Genomic DNA, 26984 nt, shown 5'->3' with positions numbered 1-26984 from the left:
GGTACCATAGCCAAAAAATGTACTATCATGGGGTTATGGTTGGGACGATATGCTTGTCTGCATATATGAATGAACACACCAATGTATATATACTTATCAGTAAAAATATGTGCACGTATATGAAATGCTATCATAATACATTTCCAATCATAAAATATGTGTTTAATAAATAATGTAATGGCATTTGGACCAGTCGATTGTTTACAATAAAAAAATATTTATTTCTCAGAAATTTCCTACACTATATTTATTTCAAAGGACATAAGAACTTTTGTTAAAAATTGTAGGAAAGAAGGAAATGTTTTATTTAGCGACGCACTCAACACATTTTATATACGGTTATATGGCGTCAGACGTACGGTTAAGGACCACACAGATATTGAGAAAGGAAACCCGCTGTCGCCATTTCATGGGATACTCTTTTTGATTAGCAGCATGGGTTCTTTTATATGCACCATCACACAGACAGGGTAGTACATACCATAGCGAGAAATAGCCCAATGGGCCCACCGACGGGGATCGATCCCAGACCGACCGCGCATCGAGCGAGCGCTTTACCACTGGGCTACGTCCCGCACACACATTTTTAGAAGACGAAAGCTTAATTAACTTAAACACAGGTCTGATGTTAATTCTTACATAGAAAGGTTTTAATATAAAATAAGATTGTATTTCTTGACCAGGGAGCATTATATATAATAGTTAAATTTTGTGGTTGAATATTATAGCATCTCCCCAATTCAGTTAAAGGTCTATGATCAGATATATTACTATTATAAGTATTTTTGTAATCAGTTTGCAACAGATGTGCGGGGGTTTTTATTTTATAATAAAGACACTATTTGCAGCCATTTTAATATTTTCCCGACTAACAGAGCCTTTTAGGCGACTGAAATTACAAAATACATTTGCTTATTTAGAATACTAGTGACAGTAGTGTCTGTTAATCCATTTTGTAGGCTACTTACACCATGTAGCCTACCCTTTTTGCAGAAAAGAGTTTAATTTTCAGTATCTGTACACATAGCTTGAGTGTTCTCTGTCTGTATTCCGTTTATTTACAAGAAGACAGAACCCCTATGACCCCACTCTGGATCCGCCAATAACCATAAATAAGTGGCATTATCACAAGGCATAAGGCACCCTTCGGTCAATGTTCCAGCGGATTATCTGCCTTCTAACTTTTGCAATGTTTCCTCGCTAGGCGACGCTTACTTTATTTACGATAATCGGTTACCTCGAACATGTTACGCTTATTTTCACTGACACTGGTCTGAGGTACTCAATACTCGTCTATTAATTTAATACTTCCGGTTAATGGCTGTAGGCGAATTTTGATTATAAAAATGCAAAAATATGAAAGACTTGAGAAAATTGGGGAAGGTAACATTTAGTAATCATTATGTATATTCTCTTTGTAAACAAATATGGAAATAAGATGAGGAAATAAGCAGAAAACCACAATGGAGAATGATCATAATGTCTTTTAAAATGTTTTGAGCAGACGACGTTTGGTAATGGAAACGCGATATCATTATTTTGGTGGAAGCACAGGGACTTCTAGCGATCTTTAGAACTTTAGTAACTTGTTGCAGTCTATCTATATAATGTATAAAAAGAACAATATAATAAACACTGTCATTTCTATAGCAGTCAGCTCCAGGGTTCACAGAAAAAAAGAACCAGTACAGTACAGGGACTATTTTTTATTCATAATTCAGTGACAACACGATAACGATAACGATACCCTGTAATAAATGCAGTACAATAGATCTACAAATTTCTACTAAATATACAATATAATCCAAATATATACACAACATATAAAATTACAAATCAAAAAATCTCAAAGGGAAATAACTTGGACAAAAGCACAAATCACATAATTAAATTGCTCAAAATCCATATATTATTTAAAATCATAATAAGTACTAAAAATATATTTACTATTTATTAATTAATGTTACTGGCTTTAGAATATTTAAAGTGAGATAATATTTTACTTTATAAATTACTTTTATCCAATTTTAAATATTACATATATTTAAAATATACATGAAAAATATAGGGATAACTACTAAATTGATATAATACTAATCTCTTTTCACATACCCCGTGGATTTTACAAAGGCGTGTTTCTACTCGGTTAGTCCAAAGCAAACTAAATACCTGTTAAGAACTTCCAACTTCCGACTTCACCCATAGGTAACTATTGTCTGACTCAAATTCTGTCAGGTCAATGAAAGGAAAAAATTTTGAAAAGTCAGCCACAGGGCTGCAAAAAAAAAATGCCAAATAAACATGCATGCACATGTATTTAGTGGTAACGTCAGAATAGGTTATTGAAAACCAATGTAAAGAATAGGGCAAAAGTTGAACACATCGCCCCGCTATTGCATTTTGCCGTCCTCCTTTCACGTTCTCCGCCCTCCTTTATTTTTCTGCACACTGGACATCAAAGGAAACAAGCCGCATTGTGTATAAAAAGCAGTTGACGAAACATTTATGACATTTACCGTAAAGTAATTTAACAGTATTTTTAACAGCCTCTATTTTGTCCCATACTTGTATCCATTTGTATGTTTAATACACACAGTAAAAGTTATATTTTATTTGAGCAATGAAATCATTTTAATTTTTTATGGATTCGGCAATCTCGGATTGAAAACCCCTCACTTATTTGGTGCCAAATTTGTCACGTGATCAGAACAGTCATTCTGTCTTTTGTTTCCAATAACTATCGTCTGATATTTTGTCCTCAGTTGCAGATACAGTTGGTTGTAACTGATGATTTTTACTTTCTGTCGTTTCTGTTTATTTTGTTTATTCAGCAGTTCTTTATAAAATATTGTAAACTTTTCATTTTGGGGGTATATCACTGCTTATAAAAACAACGGAAGTGGTAGTGTTTATCATTAAAATCATTTATCTTGGGTGCCATTACAAAAACGAAACTACTTTTTATCAGCTGGCGATAATATTTTATCACAACGATCGATTCATTCGATGACGATAGAAATAACATTAGGGGATCACATTACAAACATCTTTATTGTTTTTCGTATATATTGAAATCTTTATTAAAATAATAATATTAAAACATTGATCAGTTCAACAAAACAGGAACTGCCCATGAATGTCAGACCGATAACATCCTCGGTTCAGTTAAAAGACGAGTCTGTTTGTATTTCGTATAAACGTTTTTGTAGGGAAAATAAAGAGTATTTCTTTCCACAAAGTCTACCAAAACACAACAATGCAGTAACCAAGCTCCCCCCCCCCCCCCCTCCCCCCACTTTTATTTTTTTTGCTTTTCATTCTATTGAGTTTTTGAAGGGTGTGGTGCCGTGCGGCCACCCTCCTTTAATTTTCACCCAGCGAGAACACTGCACCTCATGATGTTGTATCTTACACTGTTTGGGAAAACTTGAACGTTTAACTCAATTCATAGTACCTGCACAGAAATACAACTGATATGTTAAATACAAGAATAGCCTGTATTTTATGTAACCTGGAAAGAAATTAATAATTACTTTAAAACACATTTGGTCATTTAGTTACCAGTTAGCCGTTAGCACAAACAACCTGAAATAAAACATTTGTTACATAAAATAAATTATTTACATTTAAAACTTATTGATACCAGGCCGTCAAGTATCCTACTTTTTCCTATTTATTCCTCTTTTTTTTTATGAGTCCCTATTTAGCCCTCTATTTGATGAAAATTCCTATTTCCCCCCTTTTTTTTGCACTTTTGACCAGTTTCATAATTTTTTATTTTTTTTATCGACACCATATTTTTTCTCTTCACACCATTTGCTCCACATGACTTGCTATGAGGCATATTGTGATATCTGTGGCATAGTCATTGAAATCTGAATATGCAGATGGGATACATGGTTACAGGCTTCCAGTTATTAATTTTCACAATGCAATATAAAGTCCTCTTATTTATAATTTCTGAATTTATGGATATGTTTCTGTTTTTTGGTAATATAAGGCCCCGTGCTTATAAACCTTAAAGTCTACACTTTAACATCATAGCAACGCCATTCAAATAGCATTACGTTGAAGTCTAGACTTTATTAAAGTCTAGACTTTAAGTTTTATAAGCACGGGCCCTGATCTTGTTGAATGCTCAAAACTGGAAGGTTGAAAGGATATATGGCAACCCTTTCAGTCTAGGTCTAGTTACTTTGAGCTACATACTAATTATTTCTTTAGTTCATTATCTGCAGGTAATGGTGCTTTCGAATTAGCTTGCATGCAGTTGCTCCAGTGAAGCCTGATAAATGCTCAGTTTAGCTTGCTAGCTGGTGGATAGTTGTGTTACCTTGTGTGATGGTTAACTGTGCATTGAGCTACATACTAATAATTTCTGGTTTTAAACATGTATAGGTTCTGGTGGTGGTCTGCATGTGATGCTACTTCCTAGATAGTATAAAATCTATTGATGTAATTGCATTGTGTATGTATGCTATTATTTAAAGTTTTCAGCAAACACATTGCAGTAATTGGACTGATCTGTGATTGACCATGATCCTTTTTCAAATTAGGCATACTAAATCATTCAGTGTTTCATTATGGGGGTGGGCAGGGTGGCTATTAGGGGAGTGAGAAGGCCATTAAAATCTTCCAGCTTCGATCTCGGATGATACTAATATATATCACCAACGCAGTATAATACTTCTTATAACCAGTTGATCATAAAACTGAATTTCCCTCTGGTTACCTACTTTCAGTTTATAACATGGTCATTAACTGTTTTAAAATGTATAAAACCATTGGAGAGGATGGCTGTGATAGGTTAAGGTCTCCTTTAAACAAGGGTAAATAAAATGAAAAACAATTAAAGTTATCATTTCAGTTATCTGCTCATTGTATATTGGTTCCTATATTATATAAAATATTGAAGAATGATCATGGAACAGTCAACAGTGGGTGGGTGGGTGTTTGTGCAAATATCTTACATTTTCCACATTTCTCATCACGTCTAAATTGTACGAAGTCAGGCTGAAGCTGTTAGAGTTACCTCTGGTATACTGGTGCATGGTGTCTAAGGAAGTAGGACTTCAGTGCTCATTTGCAGGTTGTGCTTTGCTTTCCGTAACAAGTATTCTATTAAATGTGCACACCTGCAGTATCATAATTATTTGACATATTTCTACCAATTCAGTTAGCACACAGCTACTAAATCCAGCTATATTATTCAGTTGATCACATACACACACACTGCCATTGCTGCTGTTTTTGATGGTATCACTGGGTCAGCAATGCCTTGTTGTGTTTTTTTTTTCAGTCAACACCCCTGTCATTTCAGAGTTAAAATTTGACCTTTTAACTTGTATTATTCAATAGCATAAAAGGAATACGTACTGCATTGTGTTGCTTTTTAAAAGTCTTACTCCAAAGAACCAAATTCAACATCTGCATTGTCTGAATAAAAAGTGGTGGATTGGGATAGCTATAAGGGGTGTTGGGAGGCCATCTTAAAACAAAATAAGTGCCTATTTTATTCCTATGATATACACATTGTCTTATTTTCCTGTTCAGTGTTTCCCCCAGGATTTTTGTTCATAGGGTTCGCAAAATAGTTTGACGTTAACTAAGCCCCCAAAGAATGCGAAAATGCTAGGGGAGTTCGGGGGCATGCTCCCCAGTAATGTTTTTTTAAATTTCCAGTTGTTTTTAGATGCATTATGGAATACATGAGGGTGTCATGTATACTTATAGAAGGAGATATTTTAAGATAGATTTTAATAATAATGTTTATTATTATTAAATATTTGCATAATGTCAAAACAATAATTTGAAAAAGAAGTATAAAAGTATTAGACTAAGCACAAACAGATAATACATATTACCGAATTACTGATTGTAATATGTATTACCGTATCTGTTATCTGTCTATCTATTTGTCTAAAAGTAAAACCCAGGTCTTCTAGAATTTAAAAAAAATCCACTGACCATGGGATTGGTGATTAATTTTTTTTTTTTTATCCATGATTGAATATTCATTAGCCCTACTTGTGTATGTATATCAGGGGTTCTAGAATTAAAAAAAAAATGACTTCCCATACTGACCAGTGGATAAAAAATTTACTGGTCATGCTAAAAAAATTCACCTGCTAAATTGTAATCACTCAGTGACTGATAAAACAAATAAAGAAAGTAAATATTTTTTTTTATATATGTACATGTGTAGGTACATTTTTAAATTTGTGTTAATTCATCATATAATAAACTTATTTCTTTCAAGTCTTGCAAATTTAATTATATAATGTTAACTTTAAATATAATTTAAAAAACAACACAAAAACAAAAACATACCATACAAAAAAACACATTTGGAAGTTCGTAAAACAATATGGTTATGCGCAACCTTTAATAAAAAAACCCCACCCTAATCTGATGAGACTGGTCACCGTTTATTTTGTTATGCCTGCACTGTGTTAGAGTAACAACTGTTTGGGTACCAGTCACTTAGTAGTTAAAGGAAAATTGCACCAAAATGACTGCAACATTTTGTTAACTTGGACTTTAATAAAATTACATCTGTAAGTATATTCATTTCAGGGATGGGGCATAGATTACTGGTGACCATATATTCGTTAGTGAACTGTTGCATGTGAAAGGAAGTCGAAAGTATTGACTTGTAGATCCATCCTTTTAACATATGATCGATGTTGGTTGATTTTTTTATTATTTTGTTTTTCATTCGATCATCATCATGATGGGTTATTTGTTTTCCCCTCACTGGCCACCGGGCTCCAACAATGTTCATATTTGTGGAATACTAGTATATTTATGACTACTAGCATTTTCATTTTTTTAAATATATAATATCGGCGAATTAATCACAGAAGTGAACTTTCCCTTTTTTTAGTGGTTACAATTTTGACAGTCCCGGTAAAGAAATTCATGGGGTCGATGCGGGGTCCTTCTGGCCCCTAGGGGAAACACTGCCTCTTGCAGATCGAGTATAATACATAATTGAAAACAAATTCTAACGACAGGGGTGATAAAAATTAAATGCTTTGGCCTTGTTGATCTGACAGGTGTGAGGTCGTGTGAAATGATCCAGATATTAATTCATCTTCCTCCATTTTAAATAAATTTCTATGAGTCATGTGGACCCAGTATCGGTAACTTATAGGAATAAACAAAAACTACTTAGTAAAATTAATGGTTTTAAGGGTTTGTAAAGTTTTGTATTTATAAACTTACTTGTCTGAACTTTATTTTTAATGAAAATGACAAGCAGACAGCAACAAATCGGATGTTGATTGCGCAAACCGTGCACGAGAAAAAACCCTGAATGGGGTTGAAAGCATATTGCAGTTATAGACGTTGATGATATAATTAAATTTGAAATTATTTTTTGGTTCTTAAACAATAATGCTTAGTGAGACGAAGTACCAATATAAAATGACATCATCAGATATGACCTTCCCTAACAACATTATTTTTACATTCACTTTGAAATGAACAAAGCTGTGTTGCTATGCCTGGACCAGTGATCTGACGTTAAATTGTAATGATTGTAACAGAAATTTAATTATCTTGTAATAAATGATGTAAAATAATAATAATAATAAAAAAAAAACATACTGTGGACTCTGTACAACACTGGTGTCGCCAAATAATTCTCGGTGCTCACTTTCCTATCAGTTACCACAGTTATATGTCTAAATTTGAGTATTGATAGCAGTTTTGTCAGTGTGAAAAACAAACTCATCATTAATTGTATTTGAATATATTGTAAGTTAGTTTTGTTGTTTATAGGCACATATGGAACTGTTTTTAAAGCCAAAAACAGAGAAACACATGAAATAGTTGCCCTGAAGAGAGTTCGACTGGATGACGATGATGAAGTATGTTACATTTTATGTTGTTTTTCAAGTTTAATACAATTATTATTTAGAGTAGGCAGTATGTGGCTGAGTACTGCTACAGCTACCTATATTTCATGCTTATGATTATTCACTTCACTACCCGGTATGTTTGACAGGGTTTTGTTTCTCAAATTTGACTTGATACCCAGGGCTTTGAGTTTGGGAATTTTAGTGTTGTTTTAAAAAAAAAGAGGGAATTTTCAGTTTCATGTTAGAAATCTTTCATTAAGCTAAGTTGGAATTTAAAAGAGTAGCATTATACATGCACTTGTATTTATACAAATTAATATATCTATTTTGCATTATGAAACATATAGGATAGAAGGGGATGCTTGTCAAGTATTATGTATTGTTTTCAAAACATATCTGTATATAATAATAAAAAATGGGAACTATTTACATTCAGATTGAGAATTTTTTACTCCAAACTAGGGAATAAAAAATGACATAACCTTTGGGGAATGGTGCCGATTATCGGAGACTAGAAACATAGCTAATAAAACCCTGGTTTGGAAAATATAGTTGCCATCTTTTTCTCAGCCTGCTCCCTACTTTGAAAAGTAGTGAACATCTGGTAAATTCTAAGTTTTTCTGCTGACCTGTTAATTCATATAATGTAGAATGTATAGAAAATATTCAGAACAAAAAAAAAAGTTCATTTACAGGCATTGAATTATTATTATGTTTTTTTTTTAACCCTTCTGTCATAATTGTAAAATTAATCAATGGCAGCACAACACCCTGATTATTCACAGCCTGCATTTATATGAATTATAATTTCAAGAAATATATGTCATTTCATGTACATGTATGTATGTAATAATTGATAATAATCATTTCAGGGTGTACCCAGTTCTGCATTAAGAGAAATTTGCTTGCTGAAAGAACTGAAACACAAGAATATTGTTCGGTAAGTTAACATGTACTATGTGTCAATATGATATACAATGGTTTCATGTACATTTAAGTCTTGGTCAAGATTTTTTGTTCCTGAGACCCTTGAAAGAGGTTCACTTTTATCCAGGTATTTGATCTGGGTTTTTATTTTTTTTATTTTGGTATAAAGATAAATCAGGGCTAGCTCTGCCATTCGCCAAATTTGCCAATTGCAAATTTTGACAAGATTTGGCAAATTTTATTTCAATTTGGTGAAAAAATATTGTGATATAATTTATATTTTGTTGTAAAATAGCTCTAGGTTTTGCATTTTTTAGATAATTTGGTGAAATTTTCTGATCACCCAGAGCTAGCCCTGTAAATCATCACCTTTCACCAGTTTAGAATCCTGTACTGATACTAAATAACTACAGCCACAGTAAAACCTATGATTGCACTATACTCTGTTGTCATCCAGTATCAGTTTACGTTGACGATGGGTCAGTTAACATAATCCACTGTGATTTCCATACATGTATATTATTAGCAAAATAAGAAAATATATCAAGATGAGATATATACCTGTTAACGTTTGTCACTGTTTGTTTTGTCTCTTCACAGACTGCATGACGTGTTGCACAGTGAGAAGAAACTGACCCTCGTGTTTGAATACTGTGATCAGGATCTCAAGAAATACTTTGACAGCTGTAATGGCGAGATGGACCCTGATGCAGTCAAGGTACTGGACGACTGTCAGAGTTTATAGTTTATCATTCATTATCATTCAAAGAATTGGACAGTCATCAGAGTTTATCTTCAAATTCTAATATTTAATTATATGTTTCCTAATATTACACAATTATGAGAGTTTAATGTTTGTCATTGTTTTTCTCTTGCCTTTAAAGGAAATCATTGAAAGCAAGACACTGGTGTTATTTTTTGAAAGTGATAGTGCAGGTCTCAAAATTAGCATAAACCATTTATGTGTTATGTAATCGGTCATGACTATTTAAATGATGTCCTAAATTTAATGTGAAAATTAAAAATGGGTTACACAAAGCTGCGTTGTCTGATTAGAAAGATAAACTACTTTAGTTTCTCTATTTTTATTTCATTTTTTATTCTTTTTTAGCACTTTATTCACACTACAAATCTATTTTGCTTGATATTCGATGTATTAACTTTGTTCTGAATATTTATTGTAGTCTTTTTTTCGGGTTTCACTTTATCTGCACTGTTAATTTGTCTTGCATGATGTTTTGTGTGTTTACTTTATTCCAAATATTTGTAGTAATAGTAGTCGCCTATAATGTTATAATATTTGTAATTAGGAGAGGGCCTAGTAAGCTGAATAATGTGTGCCCAATCCTTTTGTATATTATATGCAATAAAATATCTTTCAAACCAAACAAAACTGAACATGATAATACTCTTCTTTTTTAGTCATTTATGTATCAACTGTTGCGAGGCTTAGCGTTTTGTCACAGTAATAATGTCCTTCACCGAGACCTGAAACCACAGAACCTCCTCATTAACAAGGTTTGTTGCTAGGCTTAGCGTTTTGTCACAGTTTATGCAGTCTGTAATATCTGTGGACAGTCCAAACAGAATCTCCTCATTAACAAGGTTTGTGCAGACTGTAATATCTGTGGACAGTCCATACAGAATCTCCTCATTAACAAGGTTTGTGCAGTCTGTAATATCTATTATCTGTGGACAGTCCATACAGAATCTCCTCATTAACAAGGTTTGTGCAGTCTGTAATATCTATTATCTGTGGACAGTCCATACAGAATCTCCTCATTAACAAGATTTGTACAGTCTGTAATATCTATTATCTGTGGACAGTCCATACAGAATCTCCTCATTAACAAGGTTTGTGCAGTCTGTAATATCTATTATCTGTAGACAGTCCATACAGAATCTCCTCATTAACAAGGTTTGTGCAGTCTGTAATATCTATTATCTGTAGACAGTCCATACAGAATCTCCTCATTAACAAGGTTTGTACAGTCTGTAATATCTGTGGATAGTCCATACAGAATCTCCTCATTAACAAGGTTTGTGCAGACTGTAATATCTATTATCTGTGGACAGTCCATACAGAATCTCCTCATTAACAAGGTTTGTGCAGTCTGTAATATCTATTATCTGTGGACAGTCCATACAGAATCTCCTCATTAACAAGGTTTGTGCAGTCTGTAATATCTATTATCTGTGGACAGTCCATACAGAATCTCCTCATTAACAAGGTTTGTGCAGTCTGTAATATCTATTATCTGTGGACAGTCCATACAGAATCTCCTCATTAACAAGGTTTGTGCAGTCTGTAATATCTGTGGACAGTCCATACAGAATCTCCCCATTAACAAGGTTTGTGCAGTCTGTAATATCTGTAGACAGTCCATACAGAATCTCCTCATTAACAAGATTTGTACAGTCTGTAATATCTGTAGACAGTCCATACAGAATCTCCTCGTTAACAAGGTTTGTGCAGACTGTAATATCTATTATCTGTGGACAGTCCATACAGAATCTCCTCATTAACAAGGTTTGTGCAGTCTGTAATATCTATTATCTGTGGACAGTCCATACAGAATCTCCTCATTAACAAGGTTTGTGCAGTCTGTAATATCTATTATCTGTGGACAGTCCATACAGAATCTCCTCATTAACAAGGTTTGTGCAGTCTGTAATATCTATTATCTGTGGACAGTCCATACAGAATCTCCTCATTAACAAGGTTTGTGCAGTCTGTAATATCTGTGGACAGTCCATACAGAATCTCCCCATTAACAAGGTTTGTGCAGTCTGTAATATCTGTAGACAGTCCATACAGAATCTCCTCATTAACAAGATTTGTACAGTCTGTAATATCTGTAGACAGTCCATACAGAATCTCCTCATTAACAAGATTTGTACAGTCTGTAATATCTATTATCTGTGGACAGTCCATACAGAATCTCCTCATTAACAAGGTTTGTGCAGTCTGTAATATCTATTATCTGTGGACAGTCCATACAGAATCTCCCCATTAACAAGGTTTGTGCAGTCTGTAATATCTATTATCTGTGGACAGTCCATACAGAATCTCCTCATTAACAAGGTTTGTGCAGTCTGTAATATCTATTATCTGTGGACAGTCCATACAGAATCTCCTCATTAACAAGGTTTGTGCAGTCTGTAATATCTATTATCTGTGGACAGTCCATACAGAATCTCCTCATTAACAAGGTTTGTGCAGTCTGTAATATCTGTGGACAGTCCATACAGAATCTCCCCATTAACAAGGTTTGTGCAGTCTGTAATATCTGTAGACAGTCCATACAGAATCTCCTCATTAACAAGATTTGTACAGTCTGTAATATCTGTAGACAGTCCATACAGAATCTCCTCATTAACAAGATTTGTACAGTCTGTAATATCTATTATCTGTGGACAGTCCATACAGAATCTCCTCATTAACAAGGTTTGTGCAGTCTGTAATATCTATTATCTGTGGACAGTCCATACAGAATCTCCCCATTAACAAGGTTTGTGCAGTCTGTAATATCTATTATCTGTGGACAGTCCATACAGAATCTCCCCATTAACAAGGTTTGTGCAGTCTGTAATATCTGTAGACAGTCCATACAGAATCTCCTCATTAACAAGATTTGTACAGTCTGTAATATCTGTAGACAGTCCATACAGAATCTCCTCATTAACAAGATTTGTACAGTCTGTAATATCTATTATCTGTGGACAGTCCATACAGAATCTCCTCATTAACAAGGTTTGTGCAGTCTGTAATATCTATTATCTGTGGACAGTCCATACAGAATCTCCTCATTAACAAGGTTTGTGCAGTCTGTAATATCTATTATCTGTGGACAGTCCATACAGAATCTCCTCATTAACAAGATTTGTACAGTCTGTAATATCTGTGGACAGTCCATACAGAATCTCCTCATTAACAAGGTTTGTGCAGTCTGTAATATCTATTATCTGTGGACAGTCCATACAGAATCTCCCCATTAACAAGGTTTGTGCAGTCTGTAATATATGTGGACAGTCCATACAGAATCTCCTCATTAACAAGGTTTGTGCAGTCTGTAATATCTATTATCTGTGGACAGTCCATACAGAATCTCCTCATTGACAAGATTTGTACAGTCTGTAATATCTGTGGACAGTCCATACAGAATCTCCTCATTAACAAGGTTTGTGCAGTCTGTAATATCTATTATCTGTGGACAGTCCATACAGAATCTCCTCATTAACAAGGTTTGTACAGTCTGTAATATTTGTAGACAGTCCATACAGAATCTCCCCATTAACAAGGTTTGTGCAGTCTGTAATATCTGTAGACAGTCCATACAGAATCTCCTCATTAACAAGGTTTGTGCAGTCTGTAATATCTGTGGACAGTCCATACAGAATCTCCTCATTAACAAGATTTGTACAGTCTGTAATATCTGTAGACAGTCCATACAGAATCTCCCCAGTAACAAGGTTTGTGCAGTCTGTAATATCTGTAGACAGTCCATACAGAATCTCCTCATTAACAAGGTTTGTGCAGTCTGTAATATCTGTGGACAGTCCATACAGAATCTCCCCATTAACAAGGTTTGTGCAGTCTGTAATATCTGTAGACAGTCCATACAGAATCTCCCCATTAACAAGGTTTGTGCAGTCTGTAATATCTATTATCTGTGGACAGTCCATACAGAATCTCCTCATTAACAAGGTTTGTACAGTCTGTAATATCTGTAGACAGTCCATACAGAATCTCCCCATTAACAAGGTTTGTGCAGTCTGTAATATCTGTAGACAGTCCATACAGAATCTCCTCATTAACAAGATTTGTACAGTCTGTAATATCTGTGGACAGTCCATACAGAATCTCCTCATTAACAAGGTTTGTACAGTCTGTAATATATATTATCTGTGGACAGTCCATACAGAATCTCCTCATTAACAAGGTTTGTGCAGTCTGTAATATCTATTATCTGTGGACAGTCCATACAGAATCTCCTCATTAACAAGGTTTGTACAGTCTGTAATATCTATTATCTGTGGACAGTCCATACAGAATCTCCTCATTAACAAGGTTTGTACAGTCTGTAATATCTATTATCTGTAGACAGTCCATACAGAATCTCCTCATTAACAAGGTTTGTGCAGTCTGTAATATCTATTATCTGTGGACAGTCCATACAGAATCTCCTCATTAACAAGGTTTGTACAGTCTGTAATATCTATTATCTGTGGACAGTCCATACAGAATCTCCTCATTAACAAGGTTTGTGCAGTCTGTAATATCTATTATCTGTGGACAGTCCATACAGAATCTCCTCATTAACAAGGTTTGTACAGTCTGTAATATCTATTATCTGTAGACAGTCCATACAGAATCTCCTCATTAACAAGATTTGTACAGTCTGTAATATCTATTATCTGTGGACAGTCCATACAGAATCTCCTCATTAACAAGGTTTGTACAGTCTGTAATAATATCTGTGGACAGTCCATACAGAATCTCCTCATTAACAAGATTTGTACAGTCTGTAATATCTGTGGACAGTCTGTAACAGTTGGGATTCTTCTTCTATTTTAAAACAGAATCTTCTAATTGACAAGGTTTATAGAGTCTGTAATATATGTGGACAGTCCATAACAACTGGGATTCTTCTTTTTAAAACAGAATCTCCTCATTAACAAGGTTTGTACAGTTTGTTATATCTGTGGACAGTCCGTTCTTCGTTTTGAAAAAGAATCTCCTCATTAACAAGGTTTGTACAGTCTGTAATATCTGTGGACAGTCCGTAACAATTGGGATTCTTCTTCTTTTTAAAACAGAATCTCCTCATTAACAAGGTTTGTACAACCTGTAATAATTGTCAGGGGCGGATCTATGGGGGCCCCCTTAAATTTTGCGATAGTTATAATTTTATTATATATTATTTTTTATTTTTTATTATTTTTTTTAGATCCCCCTCCAAACCTCCCACAAAGTTCCCTTGGCATTCCACCTTATGTCACTGCCCTCCCCCCCCCCCCCCCCCCCCCCCCGCCTAAATGGATTTTCTGGATCCGCCACTGTCTATAGACAGTCTGTAACAATTGGAATTCTTTTTCATGTTAAAACATTTATGTCTTGTGATGTTATCAACCCACCCATAATTAGTTTTTAAAGCTTCACTTTTGCAACAAATCAAGAACCAAAATTGGTGATATCTTCAAAGATGAATATTCTCAATTTTATTTTGTCACTATAGATACAGTCACAGTGACCCTGTACTTTTCAAAATCTTGCAAGATTTCTGTGTTTTGTGTACATTTTATTTTCTCCACAGAATATCTTTATGTTAACTTTTAAAACAATAATGGTCATTGTATTTTAAATTCTTTTTGTTCAAACAATATGTATCTTTACATGTAGCGGGGCTCGAAACTCACCAATAAATATGGTGGCCCAAAACATAATAATGGATGTTGGCAAATTAAGGTAAACGAACCATGAACCACGAGCAAGATTTTAATGCGGAATAAATATATTCAGTACAAATATTAATAGTGGCTCTAAAGAAGATTGCCGAAATAATATTATTTGGGTGACTAACGCTATTATGTTTTACTATTTAAGTCGTCCAAAGGGGACATTGGTCGCATTTGGCGACCTGGCTACAGGCCGTTTTGAGCCCTGTGTAGGAAAACCTATGGTATGGAATAATTATAATGTTATTTTATAATAAAATCTAGTATCTAATCTGTACTTTATGCTTGAATCATAAAGGTTTTCTTTTTCTTTTCATAGAATGGTGAACTAAAACTCGCTGACTTTGGTCTAGCCAGAGCATTTGGTATTCCTGTTAGATTTTATTCTGCAGAGGTAAGATTCTTTTAATACCTACAAACATATCTACCTCATTTATGAAGTGAAATTGTTCCAGTCATATAAATAATGAGCAACATAGTTTTTTACTAATGCTCAGAATGGGAATTATAAACATGCACCCGCATACACAGTTGACCTATGAAATGGCCCCCATAAGATAAGCTGAAAATATATAATATCTGATTATATACATTTAATTTATCCTGAAAAGTACTTCATTCTTGAAATCCGTTTCTATCATCATATTCTGTTCATTACTGGTACTTGATGTGTAAATTTATAATAGTTTCATAGTTGTAATTCAGAAGAAACAAAATGTTTATTTTTAGTAAACATTAGTTTATAATGTTAGCAGAATGGTTATGGTACTTAAATAGTGTTTCCAAGAAAATAACAACTCACAACTCACAATCCCCACCATGAACATATACTGAGTGTGTATTAAATTCAAATTATGTAAAATCTGTGATGCAATTAATATGAAAACATTTCTTTCCAGGTGGTTACTTTGTGGTATCGACCTCCAGATGTCTTGTTTGGGGCCAAAATGTATTCCACATCTATTGACATGTGGTCGGCGGGATGTATATTTGCTGGTAATACTTAATAAATTTAATTCTTTTTAATGTAAAGATTATACATTAAATTGCATGCCCATAAAAAACAATTTCATTTACGTGTAGGTAAAAAAGGAAAATCTAGAGAGGGTGACTGATAAGCTAAATGTCTGATGTTACAGTTATTGCATCCATATTTTGTGCCCAAAATTCTTTAATGGCAAAAAAGAAAAGCAAAAGAAAAGATGTTGTTTTGATCATATACGACCAGGGCTTTAGATCTCACTAATTTTGGCTCCACATGTTTTTAGCCTGTTCTCAACACACCGGTCATGAAGAGGTGAAGATATTCAAAAATGTATTTCAAGTTATGATAAACTAATTGAAGGTTAACATTTCATTTGTTTAGAGGTCAGAATGTTTATATTTAATTTAGGCATATATATTTTGGGCAAAACATTTATTGCCTCGACTTTGGTGCAATGTAAAGCCTTGGTGACATAGCAAAATACACAAGTAATTATAATAATGCACATTTTAAAACATATGTATTTGTCTTATACTGTAGAACTGGCCAATGCTGGAAGACCTTTGTTTCCTGGTAATGACGATGATGATCAGTTAAAGAGAATTTTTAAGTAAGTGGTTTAATACAAAATTATATTCTTTTGTGTTTATCTTCATGGGGGTGCACAAACTCATTTTAAATGAAGACTCGTTAGTTCTTGTTTTTATTGCATAACTTATAGTGATTATGTTAAAATATGTTTCATATACATTGAAATTGTTCACTGTAATGTGTAGAGTACTGAATTGAAACATGCCATCTTTAATGTGTTGTAAGGCATTTGCACTCCTGAATTTTCTTTAAACCCCCCTCAAAACAAGCTATATAGTCATCCCATTGTTGACATTGTTTATGCACCCTTATATGTGTATTTATATGAACTTTTAAACCATGTTATTGTAAAAAGTTAGTGTATGTTACTACATTTTACCACACATTGTTTTTACAGTGATTTTCTGTAATGTATAACACACTACTACTGTAGAACAAAAATACCGTATTAACATGAATACAGTCTAGTTATGATAGTTACTGTTTTATAATAATTTTATCACTTCAGACTTCTGGGAACACCAACAGAAGACACTTGGCCAACAATGACTCAACTTCCAAACTATCGGGTATTGTCCCTCCACATATTTGTGATGGTTAAAGTAAATTATTAGTGTGATTATATTTATTATTCAAGAATATTTATTTACAATGTGATAATTCACCCTTTTAATCTCAAATTATTTTTATATTCATACTCTATTTAATGGGCAATATAAATGATAGTTGACCAATTCCACTTTGGATTGTCTACTACATGTATTAACAAAGTTGTGAACCTGAACACTTATAAAATAATGTAGTTGAGTCCAAACAGAAATGTAAATATAAACATATGTATTAAATTTTATTACCTGTTCAGATTAATTTATTTTATATTTTAAAAATGATTTCAGCCATTCCCACTGTACCACGTGTCAACCACATGGCAGCAGGTGGTGCCCAAGCTTAATAACAAGGGCAGAGAACTCTTACAGGTAAAAAAAACCTATTTTCATGAAATTAGTTAAGGTAATATTTTGCTCAAGGATGCATAGTAGAGATGTATTACACCATTAAAGCTTCATATAGTGTCCCTGGAGCAAAGCTAGAATACTTTACATCCCAGATAATAAATTGGTAAATTTGTGCTAGTTATTGCCTGTAAAATCATAAAAAATAATTAAAGATTAGGATAGTTAACCTTCTGACTATCTCACCCTACATCACACAAGCCGATACACCGTATACAGCATACAGTACATACACTCATTCATATTTCTGACTATCTCGCCCTACATCACGCAAGCCGATACACCGTATACAGCATACAGTACATACACTCATTCATATTTCTGACTATCTCGCCCTATATCACGCAAGCCGACACACCGTATACAGCATACAGTGCATACACTCATTCATATTTCTGACTATCTCGCCCTACATCACGCAAGCCGACACACCGTATACAGCATACAGTGCATACACTCATTCATATTTCTGACTATCTCGCCCTACATCACGCAAACCGACACACCGTATACAGCATACAGTGCATACACTCATTCATATTTCTGACTATCTCGCCCAACATCACGCAAGCCGACACACCGTATACAGCATACACTCATTCATATTCCTGACTATCTCGCCCTACATCACGCAAGCCGACACACCGTATACAGCATACAGTGCATACACTCATTCATATTTCTGACTATCTCGCCCTACATCACGCAAGCCGACACACCGTATACAGCATACAGTACATCACTCATTCATATTTCTGACTATCTCGCACTACATCACGCAAGCCGACACACCGTATACAGCATACAGTACATACACTCATTCATATTTCTGACTATCTCGCCCTACATCACGTATACAGCATACAGTGCATACACTCATTCATATTTCTGACTATCTCGCCCTACATCACGCAAGCCGACACACCGTATAGAGCATACAGTGCATACACTCATTCATATTTCTGACTATCTCGCCCTACATCACGCAAGCCGACACACCGTATAGAGCATACAGTGCATACACTCATTCATATTTCTGACTATCTCGCCCTACATCACGCAAGCCGACACACCGTATACAGCATACAGTGCATACACTCATTCATATTTCTGACTATCTCGCCCTACATCACGCAAGCCGACACACCGTATACAGCATACAGTGCATACACTCATTCATATTTCTGACTATCTCGCCCTACATCACGCAAGCCGACACACCGTATACAGCATACAGTGCATACACTCATTCATATTTCTGACTATCTCGCCCTACATCACGCAAGCCGACACACCGTATACAGCATACAGTGCATACACTCATTCATATTTCTGACTATCTCGCCCTACATCACGCAAGCCGACACACCGTATACAGCATACAGTGCATACACTCATTCATATTTCCGACTATCTCGCCCAACATCACGCAAACCGACACACCGTATACAGCATACAGTGCATACACTCATTCATATTTCTGACTATCTCGCCCAACATCACGCAAGCCGACACACCGTATACAGCATACAGTGCATACACTCATTCATATTTCTGACTATCTCGCCCTACATCACGCAAGCCGACACACCGTATACAGCATACAGTACATACACTCATTCATATTTCTGACTATCTCGCCCTACATCACGCAAGCCGTCACACCGTATACAGCATACAGTACATCACTCATTCATATTTCTGCCTATCTCGCCCTACATCACGCAAGCCGACACACCGTATACAGCATACAGTGCATACACTCATTCATATTTCTGCCTATCTCGCCCTACATCACGCAAGCCGACACACCGTATACAGCATACAGTGCTTACACTCATTCATATTTCTGACTATCTCGCCCTACATCACGCAAGCCGACACACCGTATACAGCATACAGTGCTTACACTCATTCATATTTCTGACTATCTCGCCCTACATCACGCAAGCAGGGCAGGACACAGCCCCTTGATAAAATGCTTGCTTGATGCTCGGTTGGTCTAGGATCGATCCCCATTGGTGGGTCTATTGGGCTATTTCTCACTCTAGCCAGTGCACCACAACTGGTATATCAAAGGCTGTGGTATGTGCTATCGTGTCTGTTGGATGGTGCATATAAAAGATCCCTTGCTACTAATGAAAAAATGTAGCGGGTTTCATCTCTATGATTGTGTCAAAATTATCATATGTTTGACATCCAATAGCCGATGATTAATAAATCAATGTGCTCTAGTGGTGTCATTAAACAAAACAATTTTTAAATTAATATTTCCCCTCGTTTTGCACATGACACTGACCAAAATAATACTAGAACAACACTAATCAAGACTAATCTTGATAATGGCCTCTTTTGTTTTTGCATGAGAAATAACTGGAAATATTTAGTGGAAAAGTGGTTTTTGGCAAGTATTTTTATTTTACAACCATGGCAGAACATTGCAGTAATTTTGAGGAGTTGATAGCTGGTTGTGACAGCTAATTTGTTAATAAATTTGATCATTTTATTCACAACGAAAATCACAAAATATTGGGATATGAATCATAGTTCGTTTCCCCAAAAGAATCTAGTCAGAAAAACACAGTTATTGGGAATAATGGCCATAATTACTGTGCGTAACGTGGTTTTATAAAATTTTGCCTAATTTTATTCGACATTAAGTGATCTAAAATATATATAATAAAAAAAAGAGAAAATAATCCTTACCGATTCACATATGAACATTATTTTATGTATTTATAAAAAGGTATTTGAATATATGTCATTAAAAATAATAAATTTGTACCCCCTCGACATGCTTTTTCTTAAAATGAAGTAAAATGTTTTACAACACATGATGTGTTTGTTGTGTTACAGCGTTTGCTGGTGTGTAACCCGGCTGGTCGACTCTCAGCTGAAGATGGATTGCAGCATAGCTACTTCTCTGACCTCAGCCCAGCCATAAAACAAGGGTGATAACTCACTAGTAAACAGGATGGATAATTCTAGATCTTGGAGTGTCATCAGCTTTGCAGGGACTTATATGACAATCTGAGCCTTGTGCATAAACAATTTGGTTTAACAGTGAAACAGTATCAGCTGTCATTTGTAAATGAGGGTCCGTTAAAATACTGTGTGGATCATCTGTAACAAAATTGATCTGCTACAGTCTGACCCACCAATTAAGCATTTGGTCAGTTTGAAGACTTCTAGGTCAGGTCATAGGGTTTTATGTGCACATTTACAGCAAGCTGTTGTAGCGCACACCTGTCATGGGCACAGAACAGGAAAGAACGCTTCTAGTTTGAGGATTATTTATATTTCATATGCACCTGTTGAGAACACCATTCATTATTTATGATACACGCACTAGTAATAGATGTGTGGTATCGATTTAAAGACATATGACTGTCTGTTTCTAGGTGATGACCCAGTTGCTACAGCCATACCATCCAATGAAAGACAGCACGTTGAAGTTAACGTGAAACTGATTTTTTTTGTGATGCATTAGTTACTACAAGCACAATGGTTGTAAATAAGTTTTACATGGAAAAGACGTTTGAATTTATTTTAAACATGTGTTTTTTAAGGATGTGTAAGAAATAGCATATTGTACTTGTGTCTGTTAGATACCCTTTATCTTACAACTAGTTCAAAAATGTATCCAACTCGCTTTCTCTTGTTATATATGTTTTAAACAACGGGTAAACTAAATGGTATCTAACAGCCACTCTTGTAGTAGTCTCTATTTATATATTTATATGCATGTTTATATACAATAATGAAAACAAATCAAAGATGAAAACTCGAAGGAAAGGCTATTACTGGTAAAACAAAATAATTTTAAGATGTGTTGCCGCAAACAACATGAGTTTCAAAAAGATGATCACATGGTTAATTTTTATGTATATGTTTTAAACATGAACAACATATGACATGTACATCGAGCTGTACATTTGTATTCAATGTAAATTATTAAATATACATGGTTGTACAAATGCATATGGACATTAATGCAACTAAGGTTAAAATACCAGGGCTCGAACTTAAGAATTTGTCTCCCACGGCAATTTTTAAAAGAATTGTAAAAGGTTAAACAGTTAAACGGCAATTTTGGGCCTGCCTATGGCAATTTTTTTTAAAGTGGCATTTGCAGCAAATAAACCTGACTGAAAGGCTATCTTGTTATAATTAGACATCTTTTAAATGTGCAAATGTTAAATATTGGCAGAGAATGTACACCAGGTGTATACATTTCGCCATTGTTGAGGAGCTTTACCGACGGCACAAAAGTGCCATTGGTGATGCTCTCTACCTACAGCAATTTATATCTCACCGACGGCAATTGGCGTCGGTGCTGCCGCCAAGTTCGAGCCCTGAAATACCAATCATAAATTCAGCCATATATTTTTAATGTTGGGTCTCATAGTCTGGTGACAATGTTAACAGATAGCAATGTACCGTTACTCTGTTGTGTTTAATACAGTATGTTGTGTGTTATGTTGGTATTTGTATTGGGCACAACAATTGAAAATTCTTCTGATTTCTTAGCTTAGATTGCTGGCTAACCAACGTTACCAACCCAATCAAAGGAATAATGTTCCATACAGCTGGTTAATACTTTCAAATGGTACAGTTTAATCAGTGCATTCCAAATTTGCCAACCAAATCTGAGTTCAGCTCTTTGCACATGTCACCGAGCAGAACAGTGTCAGTGGTACCAACTGGTAGGAGGTCAAGGGGGATAATCACCAAGGTGGATGTAGTGTCTCCAACTGGTGTAGTTATTTTCCATGGTAAATACGAAAAAATACCACAAATAACTTAATTTGTTCAGACTCCTATAATTCTTTAATTATAAAAGCTAGAAAGACAATTCTGGTGATGACTCCTATAGACTTTTCCCCCCCCCCCCCCCACACACACACACACACAATGAGCTGGTATCTTTGACATTTTTCTACCCAACCAACTCCTAAACTTGCCTTTTTCAGATTGACTGGTAGATTATTGGTTTAAAAAAAAACCCAAAACCTACAATATCTATATTGTCTACACATTTAAATCCTGTACTTGATACATTGTCAGTTGTGTTCCAGATTTTGAGCAACTCACTATGGGCGACTCATGTTTTGTATGAACACTGTTTTCAATATTGAACTTCTTAAAATAAATAATTATGTTTTGAACTACATGTAACTTAATTATACAAACAATGTTGTACACTTTTTGTGTTTAACATTTAAATACAGATGTACCATTATAGTATCTTAGTGATGCATTCAATCCCTGTAAGTCACATCAGATGTGTGAGCAAATGTCAACACAGACTGAGTCACTCATAGCCTGTGTGGTCACTTAAGTATGGGAAAATAATGCAACTAGACTTAGCTGACAGGAAAAAGTAGGTATTGCACTACTGTTTGCTGTTCTTTTGTGATACAAATGTTATTGCACATGTATATGTGAAAAAACCATGTTGTACTTTATAGATATTACATGATTCATTCACCCCTACTTCAAACCATAGTATGATCTCGTCCTACGGTTTTTAAACTCTTCAGTTTATATCATAAATGTGTGTATATCTTATTGTATTGTGACATCATGTAGCTATTTTTTCATTTGATGAATTTTGGATCCATTGTGATTTCTAGTCATATAAATACTGCCATGTCAAAAACAAAGAAGAGTATGCTGTGTTATTCTGTTTTTTAAATGTGTGTTTATAGGTTAGTGTACATGTATTAACAGCAGCTACTAAGAATTGTTAGTTGTTGTAAGCCATTGCTTTTCTTTGGTGTTCATAATCTCAGACATTACATCTAATGATCATTTCAATCATTCATAAGTGATATTGATAAATCTCATAATATTTTATTCCACTATTTTGTGATTATGTGTTTTGATGCCGTTTCTAGTGGATATACATGATTTTGTTGTTGTTTTGTAACTTTGTACCTGTGTCCTCTAGACTGTCTTATACATTATAAATATGATATTTATACAGGTCCAACTTTCAAAGGGTGTGAAGAGAGGATATATGTGTATGTATAATTAATGATATTGGAACCAAAATGCCATGTTCTTTGGTAAGTGACTTCAGGTACATTGTAGGGTAGACGACTTCAGGTACATTCAAGGGCATTTTCAGTTTAATTGAGCTCTTAAATTATTTTTAAAATGCAGTTGAATACTCTGTCAGTATCTGGCATAATAACAAAACAACTGAACAACAGGGTAAATACATCTGAAGATGCATGTTTCAAAAGATGATGGTTCTAAAAGTCTCGGGTCCAAAACACGGATCACATGGGAGGTAACTTTATTTATATACTCATCACTCACACAATATACGTTTATTTAACTATATACCTAGGAGAAAATAGGTTACAGACACACTAGGTAAAATATAATATTTAAGGTGCCTCTTCCCCCACCACCCTCCCATATTTTCAATCCAGAACAGCCCTAACTAAACTTTAGCTATTCATGTTGATACAAGTACATGTTTTGCTATGAAACTATTTCTTGTTAGTTTAGTTTTATGCTCGTATCCAATTACAGCTGGAGCATGCTGTCCTGGGAACACACCTAGGCTGTCTGGGCTGGCTGTTGGTGGCTAGTGACAGAAACTGATGTACCGGTAGTGGCCTCGCACTGAGCCTTTAAAAGCGATCCAAGTGGGAGCTTTACTGAGGTGCGATGTCATTACCTACCAGCCTTAAGTCTGATAGCTTGGCTATTACACTACTGAGGTCGGTATGAACTTATGTTTTGTCATCTGTCTACTGGCCTCGGTGGGCAGTGGTTACGCCATTGGACTACAGGCTGGTAGGTACAGGCTTCGCAGCCCGGTACCAGCTCCAACCCAGAGCGAGTTCTTACGGGCTCAGTGGGTAGGTGTAAGGCCGCTACACCCTCTTCTCTCTCCCTAACAACTAACCCACTGTCCTGGACAGATAGCTGAGGTGTGTGCCCAGGACAGCGTGCTTGAACCTTAATAAGTTGAAATGAAATGTCATCTGTCATTAATTAGTGTTGTACAACTATTTATACAGGATCTTGCGAAGGTCAAAGATCACGTGAGTAGTTTCCTGTAAGATTGCATTCTTGTACATTCCTATTGCAGCATCTTTCTGTAACAATAATGTCCTGAAAATGCAAAGTATAAACAGGGCGTTACATACTCTAAAATAAATCAGGGCAACAGATATATGTAGCCTTGTCCCACTGATAAAAAGAGCACTTTTTAAACTAAAAATGACACTTTTTGATGTTTTTAAGTGGCGTGTGTGGGTGGGGTGTGGGTGGGGGGGGGGGGGAGACAGCCCCCAACTAGGTACAGCCCTGGGAAGCAGTGAGATTTCTTTGGGATAGGTATTTGACACCTTTCCGTTTTACATAATCTTATTGTCCTACTTAGATGTGTGTGTGAGAGGAAGATTGTGTGTGTGTGTTTGCTTGTGCCTGTGCATGCATGCATTATATACATTTTATAATATTAGCACATTCAGTGGCATAAAATACATAGGGACATTATAAACCAACGAGGGCACATAAATATAGGGTCTTCAGCTAAACATGTTTAGTGGGGTTTTTTTGTTTGTTGTTTTTTGGGGGGAAGGGTTTTTGGTTATATAATGTATTCATGATTTTGTTATATAATCAAGTTGGGAAATGTTTAGTTTTACTGTAAATACATTCTTTTATGTGTGACGAGCAATAGTAATGTTTTATTATTATTTGTGTGGTTTAAACGTCTGTGATATAATGTGTTTTGTATCATATTGTGAAATGCATTGCTTTCATTAAATATTGTATTTGAGATTCTAGTTATGAATGTTAATATTACTTACTCAGTGAAATATTTGAAATGGTATGCATATAAATAATACTATATGAGTGGTCATTACATACCATTTACCTTATGAGTTGTTTCAATAGGTATCATAAGGGCAAAAGTGAGTTGTAAGATGGCTTAAAAGTCATTGTTCTTGATACCAAAATGAATTAATATTTAACAACATCTTAACACAAAGTGAAGTCGGCCACTTGCATTCCACCAATTTGTGGCGTACTGTCAAGCGTACACTGACAGTGCTCACACTGAGGTGGAGGATCCTTCAGAATAAATGTGTCAAATATGTATGGCCGAAGTGAGCATGACACAAACCTATTTCATCCTCCCTACACAGCCTGTAGGAGGACTGCCAATCTTCCAGAATTGCCTTGATAGAATGAAGCTTGTTCGCAACCGCACCATCACCTTGCCATGTTAAGATGATTCGTTCGTTAATACCATGTTTAAGATCAGCATACGATTTGGAAGAATATAGCATGTTTCCTCTCTGTGACTGTGAAAATGACCATATTTGATATTCAATAGCCGATGACTAATAAATCAATGTGGTCTAGTGGTGTCGTTAAACAAAGCAAACTTCTTTTTTTTCCCTACTTTAAAACCCCCCAAGTTTTCCCTGCTTTTCCCTACTTTCTTGTTTTACTTTGATAAAGGCAGTTTCCAAAGTGCCACACATTGCTGTTAAAGTGTGCTTATTGCTGGTGCTACTATAACAGTTTCCAAAGTGCCACACATTGCTGTTAAAGTGTGCTTATTGCTCGTGCTACTATAACAGTTTCCAAAGTGCCACACATTGCTGTTAAAGTGTGCTTATTGCTCGTGCTACTATGACAGTTTCCAAAGTGCCACACATTGCTGTTAAAGTGTGCTTATTGCTCGTGCTACTATAACAGTTTCCAAAGTGCCACACATTGCTGTTAAAGTGTGCTTATTGCTGGTGCTACTATAACAGTTTCCAAAGTGCCACACATTGCTGTTAAAGTGTGCTTATTGCTCGTGCTACTATAACAGTTTCCAAAGTGCCACACATTGCTGTTAAAGTGTGCTTATTGCTCGTGCTACTATAACAGTTTCCAAAGTGCCACACATTGCTGTTAAAGTGTGCTTATTGCTGGTGCTACTATAACAGTTTCCAAAGTGCCACACATTGCTGTTAAAGTGTGCTTATTGCTGGTGCTACTATAACAGTTTCCAAAGTGCCACACATTGCTGTTAAAGTGTGCTTATTGCTGGTGCTACTATAACAGTTTCCAAAGTGCCACACATTGCTGTTAAAGTGTGCTTATTGCTGGTGCTATTAT

General features: G+C 35.2%; 1 protein-coding gene across 1 annotated transcript; it reads left to right on the top strand.

Annotated features, from left to right (window-relative positions):
* The first annotated feature begins 1289 nt into the window (after positions 1-1289).
* On the top strand, positions 1290-25647 carry LOC121367465 (cyclin-dependent-like kinase 5). The gene is made up of 11 exons (XM_041491647.1): positions 1290-1383; positions 7786-7874; positions 8738-8805; positions 9393-9510; positions 10215-10310; positions 15571-15645; positions 16151-16247; positions 16777-16846; positions 17336-17396; positions 17724-17804; positions 20697-25647. Exons 1-11 carry the CDS (start codon positions 1347-1349, stop codon positions 20793-20795), a joined length of 891 nt encoding a protein of 296 aa, XP_041347581.1. The 5' UTR covers positions 1290-1346; the 3' UTR covers positions 20796-25647.
* Positions 25648-26984: the final 1337 nt, after the last annotated feature.

The sequence above is a fragment of the Gigantopelta aegis genome, chromosome 3 (genome assembly GCF_016097555.1).
Source record: "Gigantopelta aegis isolate Gae_Host chromosome 3, Gae_host_genome, whole genome shotgun sequence".
NCBI classification, from domain to species: Eukaryota; Metazoa; Mollusca; class Gastropoda; order Neomphalida; family Peltospiridae; genus Gigantopelta; species Gigantopelta aegis.
This window is presented reverse-complemented; position numbering and strand designations above follow the sequence as displayed.

Bases quoted from the DNA above. Each gene is read 5' to 3' on its own strand.
- LOC121367465 (XM_041491647.1), top strand. From the start codon at position 1,347: ATGCAAAAATATGAAAGACTTGAGAAAATTGGGGAAG. The intron at 8,806-9,392 runs GTAAGTTAACAT...GTCTCTTCACAG, and splicing joins AAACACAAGAATATTGTTCG to ACTGCATGACGTGTTGCACA. The intron at 15,646-16,150 runs GTAAGATTCTTT...ATTTCTTTCCAG, and splicing joins TTAGATTTTATTCTGCAGAG to GTGGTTACTTTGTGGTATCG.